Here is a 13,533-nt window from a genome sequence, read left to right as displayed (position 1 = left end):
GTGACGAATGAAGTTGGATGTGGTGGTCCTGTCACTGATCTTTATGCTGCAGACCCTGCATACCGCTGTTCTATTCTTATTAGCGTCATCGACAAAATAATCCTTGAATCCAAACGTAACTATTTTTGGAGTAAAGCTAGCCGCTGCCATGTTAACTGACACTCCTGCCGTCTAGTGGGTTGCCAGGTTTGCGCGCATGGCGTTATAATCACGTTTTTCGAAAAAACTAAACGTAATATCCCACTACAGAAACAAACGCAAATATTTAATTTTAAACAGTCAAGTCCTTTCAAGACATCTATCTCAAGCTTAAGTCAAGTCTCAAGTCATGAATACCAAGTCAAAGTCAGGTCAAGTCTTTTATCAATGTTAGTCAAGCAAGTCTCAAGTCAAAAAATATGCGACTCGAGTCAAGTCATGTGACTCGAGTCCCCACCTCTGCCGCTTAACCACACAGGTTACATCTGCACTATTGTAATTTTGTCTGTTGGCTGTGGTAAATGAAAGAGAGAACCAAAACCACTGTATAAAAGATCAGCTTTATTGTCAATGTACAATTGACATGCTGTTCAGATGCCTCATAAGGGCTGTGCCTGTGCGCATGTCAACTCCATCATGTCTGAGGTCGGAAGGTAAACAGACGCATCATATACAGTGGAAGCGGAAGTTTGACTTCTTCTTCTTCTCTCGGTTTTTTGGCGGATTGCAACTTTAAGGTGCATACCGCCACCTACTGTACTCGCCGTGAAGTTGTTTGCGGCCTGCCAGTAAACTCAAAGCAGAAGAAGAAGAAGTGACGTCAGCGGCTTCATTTGCCTAATCCACCCCCAGGAACTCATTGCGGTGTGAACGCAATATGCTTTAGTTCATCAGAACTAAAAGAGCTCTCATGAACTGAGTTCTCATGAACTATTGTGGGAAAAGAACTTGGTGTGAACGCCCCTATGGATCAGTGTGCGAAAAAGTACACGTCCCACCGTCCGGGACGTGTTATTTACAATATCGGACAAGTAGATCTTTCAATTGACTTGTCCGGCGGACAAGTGACGTTTTTCGCCCGGATTTATTGTTATATTATTGATAGATTCAGTTTACAAAAGGCAGAACTCATTCGCAAATTGGACGTGTCCGCCATTGTTCGTTTAGAAATGTTAGTTTCGGTTCTGTTTGTCGATTCCTAATGAAATGCATCTCGCCGCTTTCTGTGCAGGGGCGGGGCGGGAAGTGTAGCACAGTGGCAGGGTTGGGAAGCAAAACTCGGTTCCGAGTAGGAACAAATAACAATTGTCCGTTCCCGGGATTGATAAGAGTTGTGAGGACAGGAGGCGAAGCCGAGCCCCGCGGACCGCAGCTCCCTCTCTCTGCTCCGGATCAGCTGATCGCTGCGTCTCTCTCTCTCTCTCTCTCTCTCTCTCTCTCTCTCTCTCTCTCTCTCTCTCTCTCTCTCTCTCTCTCTCTCTCTCTCTCTCTCTCTCTCTACACACAGCGGATTCACTGCCCGTTTAACAGCCTCATCTTTGTCAAACTTTCTTATGTTCTTTCTCTAACACGTAATGAAGGTTATTAGGACTTTTAGCTCCTTTGTTGTTAATATTGACCGCCATTTCCTTTATGAAGTGAAGCAGCCTCCCTGTGTCCTCGCGCTGTAATCATATCCCCGGACCCCCATACTCGGAGGAGCACAGGGATGTCAGTATTGTTTATAAGGCAGGGTATAGAAATTATTGAAATTAAAATACTATCTATTTACTTTTACAAACAGTGAACAGCTGGGCAGCTGCAGCATGTGTATTGCAGGACATGTGTAAGCGTCTTTGAGTTTTAGAAAAGCGCTAGGCCTATAGGCTATAAATATAATGTATTATTATTATTATTATTAGGCCTATGTGTTGGACATGTGTGGTTGGACTCTGTCTCACAGGCAGGTTGCAGCATGTGTGTTGCAGGACATGTGTTGGACACACAGATTGTGTGGTTGGACTCTGTCTCACAGGCAGGTTGCAGTGTAACATCAGAGGAGACTGGGCCAATTGTACATTCTTAAACTGCACCACTTAGAACTAACAAAACAATGCAGAGATTATGTTTATATAATTGTATTCAATAACCGTAATAAATTTAACAGTATGAACTGATTTGTAAATAGGAATACAGATTTGACTTAATGTTTTCATAAATATATTTTTCTCCCAGTTTGTCATGGGACTTATTTTTACCCTCTCAAAGAACCGGAATCGAGAACCGAAAATAACTGGAATCGAAAAGCCGAACCGGAATCGTTAAAATCTAAACGATACCCAGCCCTATGTGTGATGCAGTAAAATCTTACCGCTCACTCACGTGAGCGGTGTCGTAAAAACCGTGGGAAAATGTGAAATACGATGGCGAAGAAGAAGATTCCAGTGGCCCCAATTGGTGTCCATTCTGGACAAGTGAAAATGTATTCGGACAAGTAAATTGCCAAACTCACTTGTCCATGGACAAGTACTCTCTAAAAACTTTTTCTCACACTGGACTTGTTTGGCCTGTTAATAAAGCTGAAGTGGAACCAGTGAGTCAGTGATGAAGGAGGGGATTCAGATTTTGACTAAAAAGCGCTTCATGATGTTGGACGTGAGTGCTACTGGATTGTAGTGATTAAAGAGCCTGTGACACGAACCCAACAACTGTTGTGCAATGAAATAGTGGGCTACTAGTAATCTCGAACCGTCAGTTTAAAAAAGAAAAAGCGATACCGTTCCGATAAATATCAATAATTTCGAACATCGCGGGAAAATTCCTTCGACTCATTTTGAGGTTTTGGGGGAAGCCGGAAGTGACGTCAATGCGGGAACGCTTCACTGTGCGGCGAGAGAGCCAAACACGGACAAAGTGTGTTGTCATGCGTAGAAATGGTGAATTACTGAGTTTAGGCACGTTAATAACGTTTTAATGAAGTTGACTACAGTATATTCATATTTGTCAGTGCTTTCATGTCAATTCGGCGAACATAAACATAAATGATCGTGGTGAAGATGATGATTAAATTAGGATTAAAAATCGGTAGTGAGATCTGCTGAATTTCCTCCCGTCGGATGTGATATAAAAACAAATCGATTATTTTTGTAAACTCAAGTGGATGAAACTACATTTATTAGTGCTTTCATGTCAATTCGGCGAACATATGATACATTAAATGATCGTGAGGATGATGATTTAAAAATCTTTTGTTTGAGCCGGTCTGCATTTCCTGATGAGAAAACAAACCTTAGCTTTTTGTAGTTGCAGTCAGTGGTGTAGTGGGCGTTGGACGCGGGGATACGCCGTACCCCCACTTATTTGAAACATGATTTCTTTTTGTAATAGTCTAATACATCTAAAATCATTGCCAGTGTTATCAGTTGCAAGTGTGTGTTTGTTGTAATAATGACGAAAACATAATAGGCAGATTTCACAGTAATTATAATAAAAACGTAGCTCAAGCATTTATGCAACTTGATTTGAAGCGTGTGTGTGTGAGGGGCAGAACTGTGTGTGTAGGGTGACCAGGTGTCCCGCACTGTGCGAGACTGCACACACAGCATTTTTATTATTTGTCCCGCGTCCCACACATTGAGACTATGTCCCGCATTTGAGTGATAGTCGCGCAGAAAGGCCGGATCGGTTCGCTGACAGCCGGCACCGCCCTTTATTATTATATTGTCTAAACGGCATCATGTAAGTTGCGCTGACAGGCGACACAGAGGTCCCCAAGCCCCCCCCCCCGTTGACAGTTCACGAGCACGTCCATAGTGTCTCCCGTCCACCCACCACCCCGTCCACCCAGTAAAAACATCCCCACTACACCACTGGTTGTAGTAGTACACCAACATGGATTAAACGTGTGTTTTTTTTTACCACAATGTTGGGGAAATTAATGGATAAAATGCACGGATTATTATTATTATTATTATTATTCCCACTCGGAGCGGGACACTAGGTCCACCGTTTCCCCGCAGCGAGGCTCCCCCCGTTGACAGTTTACGTGGGCTGGGCTGGGTGCAGTGGCGGACTGGCCATCGGGACGAATCCCGATGGGCCGGTACCGAAGTGGGCCGGTCGGATAAGTCACTAGCACATCCCCCACTCCCCCCGTTGACAATTTACTAGTGGTACCGAAGTGGGCCGGTCGAGAGTCCCGGGCTGATTTTTAGTCCCAGTCCACCACTGGCTACATGACCGTATGATCGCCCATATTGACGCACCTAATTCCTAAACTTCTAACAGATACAAAATAAACCGATCCTTCAGCCTCATATGAGCTCTCAGACACGTTCAAAATTAAACTGTCATCGCTGTCTGAGCTTGCTGCTGTGTGCGCCATCGTGCGTTTACATGCAGATGCTGGGATCCTGAACAGTGCAGCTGGAGCGCTGTGCCCGCATTGACGTCACCCATAATTTGGCGGGATTTGAAGAATCCCCGAGAAGATCCAGGAAATGGTCAACATTGAAGGGCAGATTAATGGTTATCAAAGTACAAATATCCAAAATCAGTTCAGTAACGGTTTTCAAGGGGACAATATTTACTCAAATTGATGGGTTTGGATGATGGGGGAAAATCGTGTCACAGGCTCTTTAAGCTTTGGTCTTAACTCGTGGGCAGGGACACTGGTGGTCTTCTTGAAATATGTGGGGACTACAGACTGGAGCAGTGAGAGTTTGAACATCTCTTTGAAGACATCTGCCAGTTGATCTAAACACACCTACAGAGCTCTGCTATAAGGTCCAGGTGCCTTTCGTGGATAAATCCCTTTCGAAAGTATCTGCACACATCTGCCTTTGATATTATAAGTGGGCAGGGGTCCTGGGCCTTCTGATCTTCCTCATCTGGGAACTTATTCTCATGCCGTGCATAGAAGGAGTTCATTTTTTCTGGGAGAGATGCAGACATTACCTCAGCACTGCTGGTTTCCCTTTCGAGTTCAGACTTCATGTTTCTGGTGTTTTAGCTCTAGTTCATAGATACCACATTGTCCCTCTATTGACTCTTAGCCAGTGGCGGTGCCAGAGTATTTTTGTTGGGTAATCTATGGTAGGGCTAACCCATACAGTGGTGGGGCTCAAATCAGTATTTGCAATGTAATTACATACACCGTACATGCTCCCCTTGACAGTGAAACGGCACGCGTGAGGTTTAGATTATTTCCCTGCCTCAATCCAAATTCAACTGTATGAAATAAAAAGGCACAAAAGGGCGACCTGGAGCCAATCCTGTAATTTCCCCACAGGTGAAAGAGTTGACATGCTGAAAACCCCTGCAGGGGGGTCTGGGGTATTCTCCACAATAGGAGATTTTTTGAAATACTAACATAATACATACATTCTACTCTCTTGAGAAGAAAAATAAATAAATCTATTACTACACATTTAAAAAAATGAATACCATTTTAGTTTTGTGTTACTTTGTTCTGAAAGCTGAGCCTGCTGCTCCTCGCAGAGAGAAGAGGGAAGAGGCTGTGTGAATTACTTTACATTGTGGATAAGGGTGGATAGCCCCCATTGTTCTGTGTGAAAAAATGAAAGACAGCCCACACACCTATCAATCATCAAACCGTGGGGTCATATCGCATCGATGTATAGAGAGATGTACTACAGCAAAAGTATTCTCCGTCGGGACTTCCTGCAACAACACCACGCCGTTATCTTGATTCTGAATGGCCAGAAGACATTATCAGAGATGTTCTATTGAGAAAACGATCACTACGTGACAAAAGTTTTCAAAACCGTTTCTAGTCTTCGGTATTTCCAGACAAGTGGCTACTGAAATCAATCGTACTAACTGCTGTCTGTGCAATTTAATCTGCGCGAGTTTGCGGACTTTATTTTGCTTACTTTAACATCATTTTTCATGGTGGGGCTAAGCCATTTCTTGGTATGGCTGGCTGTAGCCTACCCCAGCCATACCCTGGCGCCGCCACTGCTCTTAGCTATGCTAATAAGTCCCCAAAGCACTACCGAGATTTCCTGTGCTGCTAATCCAAGTTTATTATGATTTGAAAGCGACTTCCCTGTTTGATTTGGTTATGTACAGTATCTTTGGTACAACGTCATGTGTTGCAGCCAATTTGATGTATTTTAATATTTGTATACGAAGGTTCTGTGATACTACTGAATTGACCTGGGCATAGGCGGGGACTCAGCCAATTTCAGGGTACAGCCTACTATTTGTGGAGGACACAGGTGCACAGCATTAGGGATTGGGAATCACCAGAGGGAAGCCACACAGTTTTTCAACCGTGTGTGTTTTCGCTTATTTTCTGTTTGTTTTGAGTTAATTTCGGTTTATTTCTTTATCACAGTTAGTTGTTTAGTTATCAGTCAAACACCCGGCTCTTGTTTTGCTGTCATCATCCTGCAATCCAAATAAACATCTTAAATTTACTAAAAGAGAAGACCTGATTTGCTGTCAACATCACGCGTCTGGAAAAGCTTCACACCATATCCCTCACTGGCAAATATTTGTTGTTCGGTTGCCTTTACATCATGTATGTATTTACCTAAGTACATTGGTACCAGCAGGCTTTTTGAGACCAAACAGTTGCAGGGAATCCGCCCACTGGGGAGCTCCCTACAGATGCATTCCTTCAACAGATTTTAGTTTGTTTGTATTTTTTGTTTATTTGAAGGCATGCTCAGTTATACCTGGACTTCGCTGTTGTTTAATTTGACTGTGTTTTCTTAAATTTGTTTTCAAGTTATGTCTGTTTACCCGACAGATTTTACAAAGTATTTAAACTGCTTGAAATCACTCACTCTTCTAAGAGCATTAAAATAAGCTACATACATTATAAATGAATTGATAGAAGTAGGACTGTAATTGGTGTATATTTTACAACTATACAGCACTGTATTGGGTTTGCTAGGAAAGACAGATTTGGTGAAAAAATGTGCATGTCGTGTGTCCAAATGTGAAACCATGTTGGAAATGTCTTTCAGGCTACTCCTTTTCCTTTTCGGCGATGTCTTGATGTCTGCGGCAGCAATCAATGCTGCTCATCAGCTCTGTAATTGTGTTTAACGACTAAATAAATGCTTAAGGAATAAACACACCCCTCTGCCATCGCATTGTCCATCTGTAAGTAGCAGTGGCGGCGCCAGAGTATTTTTGTTGGGTAGGGCTTACCCATACAGTGGTGGGGCTCAAGTCAGTATTTGCAATGTAATTACATACACGCTATCGCCCCTCTTGACAGTGAAACGCCACACGTGAGGTTTAGATTATTTCCCTGTCTCAATCCAAATTGAACGGTATGAAATAAAGAGGCACATTTGTCTTTTACATTACATTACATTGCATTTAGCTGACGCTTTTATCCAAAGCGACTTACAATAAGTACATTCGACCAGGAAGATACAAAGTAGAAGAAAACAGAATCATATAAGTACATCAGGTTTCATAGAGCCAAACATTTCAAGTGCTACTCAACTGGCTTTAGATAAGCCAGTCCTTTATTAGTATATAAAGTCTTGTAGTGCATAAAAAGGGCGACCTGGAGCCAATCCTGCAATCTTCCCACAAGTGAAAGAGTTGACATGCTGAAAACCCAACCCCTGCAGGGGGGTCTGGGGGGAATCTCCCCAAAAAAAATTTGAAATACTAACATAGAATACACATTCTGGTAGCCTACTCTCTTGAGAAGAAAAATAAATAAATCTATCACTACACAACATATTTTAAAAAATGAGTGCCATTTTAGTTTTTAGTTTCTTTGTTCTGAAAGCTGAACCTGCTGCTCCTCAAAGAGAGAAGAGGGAAGAGGCTGTGTGAATTACTTTACATTGTGGATAAGGGTGGATAGCCCCCATTGTTCTGTGTGTCAAAATGAAAGACAGCCTACACACCTATCATTCATTGGTGACTTGTGTTGTTCTGCGAGACCAGAGATGTAGTTGATTGAGAGTTTCACACAAACAAATGTGTTACTTCACAGTTTTACGACACGTCATTTATTTTTTTACTTGCAAAATTGTCTTTTAAACATCATATGTGTAATTCGTGGCACAATTTAGAAGGTGAGGGAGAGTGGCGAAGTCCCTCCCCTTCCGGTGGACCTCCATGGGATCTTATTTCGAAAAAATGATGTTTTGAAGTCAATGGAGAGAGAAATATTATCTTTCGATCCCGTTTGACTTGTGCCACCTGTCCCGGATCTCTCATTAAACCCCATTCATAGAGTGCCGTATCCTGCCTGCCTGTGTTCCCCATTCTGACCTTAAAGAACAACTTGCAGGTTAGAGACACCAGTGAATAAATGTGTAGGAAAATGATGAATACACTAGATTTTCAAAAAAATATACCGAAATATACACTACAGTGACATCTGCCGTCGTTTAAGTAAGACATTTTCACTTCCGCATAAAAAAGCCTCCGCACGTGACCTCCCGCGTCTAACGGCCGGTCTAACGTATGAATAAATATGGATCCCAATGCTAGTTTTGACACAGAAGAGGTTGAACATGTATATTCGAATGCATATGACGGACCACAACCGTATAATTATGAGCCTGCTAGGCGTACAAGAGACCAGGAGCCAAGGATTACAAGAAATAACGGCCATCGGAGAGAAATGGAGCTTTGGTGTGAGGAGAACCAGTGGAGAACAGTAAAATAAAGTTGCTATTGAGCCCGAGTGTTTAGCAGGTTTCAAAACCCAGAACCTGTGATTTTAATTATACTGCATCTTTTGTCAAGTTGAAAGGGTTTAATAATAATTGCAAATAGTATACCTATATCACATTTTTTGAGGAGAGGTGTCATGGCGATTTACACTGATCATAATTCCATTGTTGAGGTATACTAAAATAGAAAAATACTGTGCAATTTTCCAAACTCACATTGGTTTCGCATAGAGCATCTCTGTAAAGTATGTGTATTCAGCAGTATTCAATTTCTCCACTAAACTGCTCGCTGCAGCTCCCCCCCCCCCCCCCCTCCGTGATTTCCTTGTTTAGCGATACACAGCCAAACACAGCCAAACTCAACCTGAACACACACAAAGTCACAGCCGAAATAAAAACAATAAGTGTGGCTTGATATTGAGTACGAAAAAGGTTTATAGGTTGATAAACGCTGTGAGAATGGGTCTGCAGAGAGAATTTCGCGCGATCCCAACTGTCTGTTATCAGCCTGCAGCACGGAGCAGAAATCAGCAGGGCTGCCTGCACTGAGTATGTGTGTGTGGAGTGGTCAATTTGGACCAATCAGCGGGGGCTTAACGTAACGGCTCTGCGGACGTAACGTAACGGCTCCACAGATTGGCCCATTTATTTCCGGGTACGTGCTTTCGTAAGCACGTACCCGGAAGAATCAAATGGATGATGACGTCATTACGACGTTTCACCAACGAGGCGTTTTGGGGAGGTATTTTTTGTGTTAGAGTTTTACTCGCTACAGGGTGTACTTTGAGGGTTTTGACTCTGCACACCGTTTACATGCAGAAAAACCTTCATAACACACAAGGGGACGGCTAATAACTGGAAAAGCATCACATGTCACCTTTAACAAGGCTATCAAGTTTTCCGGGTAGATATTATGTCCCTATCCCAAATCACAATTTACCTCGGAGAGAGAGAGAGAGAGAGAGAGAGAGAGAGAGAGAGAGAGAGAGAGAGAGAGAGAGAGAGAGAGAGAGAGAATCTTGCAATGTTTTTTTTTTATTAAATAACTTGATCCTTGCCTCCTTGGCCCAATTATTGACCAGATTTCATCAAAATCTCTTACCAGGTTTTATCTAACAAATAAACAAATGTCAATTTAGAATAATCTTAACCTGAAAACTGTGAACCACAGAATCTGCTGGTTTCACACTAATTTCTTGTGTTAAACCGGGAATGCCGTGCGAGATAAAGGCCAACTGCCTCATCCTTGGCGATCTCCTGGCAGGAAGTGGAAAGAGGGGCAGGGGCAGTGGAGGACAAGACTGCTCTGCTCTCTCGTAGAGTCTCTGGTGACCTGGAGTAGCCCTCTCTCAGAGACTCCATCAGGGCTGCAGCGTATGCTGAAGGAAGGAAACAAGTGATCACATTCAGTGATATTATAGATGCATCACACAATAAATAATATTTAGGGACCGAGTAAAACAGCTAACCGTATGATGGCTTCTCCTTGATAGGGCGAACTACCCAGCCACCTTTGCAGAACCTTGGGTAGACAACTGCATAATGCACCTCACCATCACTGGTTCGAGCAACCTCTCTGCTGCTATTATGGTTAAAGTGCAGGGCTGCCATGAGAAGCCTGTAGAAAAAGCAGATTATGCAGTTCACAAGTTGTACATATGTGAATAAACTGTTTAACTGATTGCATTAATCGGTTAAACTTCTTATTGTCCGGTAACGGTTAAATGGTTAATTATTAACATCCCAAAGACGTACACATTCTTTCACCATCACATCATATTTACCTGCTGTACATCCCAAGGAAGGAGAACCCAGTGTGCTTTGGTGCAAAGTGGAGGATGAGGGGGTGAAATGCCTCCAGGGAATAGGTCTGATGCTGTGGAGACAACTTCCGAACATCACCAATGCTGTTCTCAAAGTCACCCTCTCCAGTTTAATGGCTGCAGTTGTTCCTGTACAAACACATATTTTGTTCTGATGTTACTAGAATTGTCTACATATGCATTTATTACCTACACTGATAAAGCACGATTGTGTGATACCATCAGGTGTTATTTATATAATGCCTTGTTAATGTGTTAGCAAATTTTGGGTTATATGTTGATGGAGTGCTCTGGAACCAAAATAAACTAAGCACCAACAAGCACTTGGACGAATTGTCAGCAACAGTGTACCGAGTACAGGTGATTAATGATGGCTGGCCTCCACAGCTTCAGGTCTTCACACTCCCTCTCCTTTGCAGCAGCATCCAAAGCTTTCCCTAGACCTGTTTCACAACAGAAACAAAATGTTAAAAAAGAAAATGTCATTATAAACAAAAGCCAGCCTAATCAAACCTACCAACATCAAGATACATACTTTTACCAACATGCCAGATATCAAAGAAATGACTCGTTCTTCCTGGACACAAATCCTCCCGCACCCACTTGACAACCTAAAGAGTGAAACACAACACCTTAATTGCTTACTAACTAGTAAGAAATGTATTTTTTGCTGTTAATATGGTGCGCCAAGAATCTTTGTGTGTACATATGTCTGTTCGTTCTTGTGTGTCTTTACTTGGCGATTTCTGTCCGTAATAAGGGCTGAAACTTGCATGTGTCGCTCCTTAAGGAAGTCACTGCTGCGTTTCAGACCCTCTAGTTCACACCAGGTGCTGCTTGGGACCTCTGAGCTCTGTAAAACAACATTATGCAGTCCTATCACTAACCGTGACACATCAGACGAAAGCACATCAGATTTGTGTGACTGATAATGTTAACTTACCTGGACAAGTTGAAGATCCAAAACCTTGTTTATTCTGTACTCGATCAAGGAGTAGGTGCCATATTTGGCACAATGGCCAGGAGAGTCTGACCTATGAGTGTTAAAAACTGTTTAAATCAGACATTAAAGCCTAAAAAACAATGCAATGCCGTTATTGTAAGTTGCTTTGGATAAAGCTAAATGAATGTAATTTAAATATTGTTTAGACCTCTTTTCTATATCAATAATACAAGCTGAAGTGTTCTACCTGCAGTCACCAGAGAGGATTAGCCCACCCCCCCCCATCTCCTTCAGTTCTCGGATAATCCCAGCCTGCTCATTTTGCCAGGCCTGCACGATAGTAGGGATTGTGTACAGGCGTTGATGGCGGAAGAAGGTGCTGGCACTGATGCACTGAAGCCCAAACAGTTTCAACATCCTTATTGTCTGGGTAGCCATGCAACCTGAAAAGTGGATGGCCCCACTCAGTAACAGGTTGCAGGCTGGCATGTTTCTGTGCAGATTTGGCTGGTTCTGCCAAAAACGCTCATACCCACATGTTGCACAGACCTAAGAGATGTGAAAAGCAGAACATTGCCAGTACAACTCTTAGTCAGTCGAAAATCAATTATACCATAGAACTAATGAAGTATATACACAGTGAATTGATAAAACATACAAATAAAACCAACATTTACATACAGGTTATGATACAACCTTTATTTTTACATCAGTGGAATTCACACATATCCTCTTACTCGTTTTATCTTGACATACGTTCCCTCTTGCTGCTCCACATTACCCTGGGTTTCCCCACAATAGGCAGGTCAAATGGTGAACAAGGACATCAGCTCTTGCTCTGGGTCTATAAGCCCAGCATCACTGGCTGTAGGTGAATCTGTCCCTTCGTTACATGCAGTACCGTTGTCTCCCAAAGTCTTGAAACACACCAACATTACACATGAAAATAAATAGCAACTGCGCCATTAGCTATGCAAATAAAGTCCCCACGCTAGTTACGTAACCACACTTCGGGGATATAACATTAACAAACTGAAGTGACCAATTATGCCTAATGGTAGGTTTTACAAAATAGGATGCCAATTCTAGCTAACATTATCCATTCCGTCCTGACAGGCTGGAATGTGTGCAACCTGCACAAACACAATACTTCACCATGATTACAAATGGTGAAATACAATGTAAAACTCCCGAAAAATACCAGCTCAATAAAACACAACCGCTCAAACCAACTACCAACTACTACCGCGAATTGGTCAAAGAGAAGGACTCCCCCATATGACGCGCTTGACGTATAACCTTAAAAAAAAAGCAGTTTTTAGTAGCAGAGCTCAAAAAGGCTCCTTTTCCCTCTGAATTCCTTTCTCGTCTCTCGTAAAACATATCAAATCCTGCATTAACATTAACCTAATTTTCAGGCAGTATTTCAACATCTATAGTTGTAGTGTTAAATCAGTAGGTTTCGGTGTGCATCACTCCATGTCATTTCGCTACTAAATTCACCTCTAGGAAATAGTATATTAGCCACATGCTAAATGCTAACCGGAGATGAAGGATTTTCAGAATAAAAGCTTAAGCTTGTGCACGAGAATTTCTGTTTTTTTTCCTGTATAAAACAGCATTTAAACTGACGGTATGTTTAAGCTACATTATACCATCAAAACATTGATTTTAATTTCTAAAAAGCTCAAAAAGGCTCCTTTTCCCTCTGAATTCCTTTCTCGTCTCTCGTAAAACATATCAAATCCTGCATTGACATTAACCTAATTTTCAGGCAAGGTTAAGCATAAATATAGGAAAAAAAAAAACCTGCAAGTTGCTCTTTAACAGAACCTCTGACATCGCACAACACAGACAGCTGAATGGAGAATGGCTCATACACTATTTCACTAATACTACAACCCATACAACATGACAAATAAAATCCATAGGAATTTGTGCTGTTCTGACTGTAAAGATTAAGTTTGATAGATTAATAAAGCAGAATAATTTACCCTATCCATGACTGCAATGGTGCTCCTGATTTCTTTTCCTGCAGCACCTCCTTTTTTGATGAAGACTTTTACCAGCTGGTCAGAGCACTCATCAAGTTGAGATAGGAATTTTGATGTCAGAGGGACAGTGGTAA

The 13,533-nt window shown here is 42.2% G+C and overlaps 1 protein-coding gene across 1 annotated transcript; it reads right to left on the bottom strand.

Moving 5' to 3' along the window:
• Window positions 1–9,489: 9,489 nt before the first annotated feature.
• Window positions 9,490–10,830, bottom strand: LOC307045234 (uncharacterized protein). Its single transcript, XM_079690758.1, has 4 exons — window positions 10,814–10,830; window positions 10,424–10,591; window positions 10,109–10,257; window positions 9,490–10,018 (listed from the first exon to the last, which is right to left on the bottom strand). The coding sequence occupies exons 2-4, from the start codon at window positions 10,432–10,434 to the stop codon at window positions 9,828–9,830; spliced, it is 351 nt and encodes a 116-aa protein (XP_079546884.1). The 5' UTR covers window positions 10,435–10,591; window positions 10,814–10,830; the 3' UTR covers window positions 9,490–9,827.
• Window positions 10,831–13,533: the final 2,703 nt, after the last annotated feature.

This window comes from Notothenia rossii (assembly GCF_949606895.1).
Source record: "Notothenia rossii genome assembly, chromosome: 6".
Lineage (NCBI taxonomy): Eukaryota > Metazoa > Chordata > Actinopteri > Perciformes > Nototheniidae > Notothenia > Notothenia rossii.
Note: the sequence above shows the minus strand (reverse complement) of the source record. Positions and strands in the feature narration are given on the sequence as shown.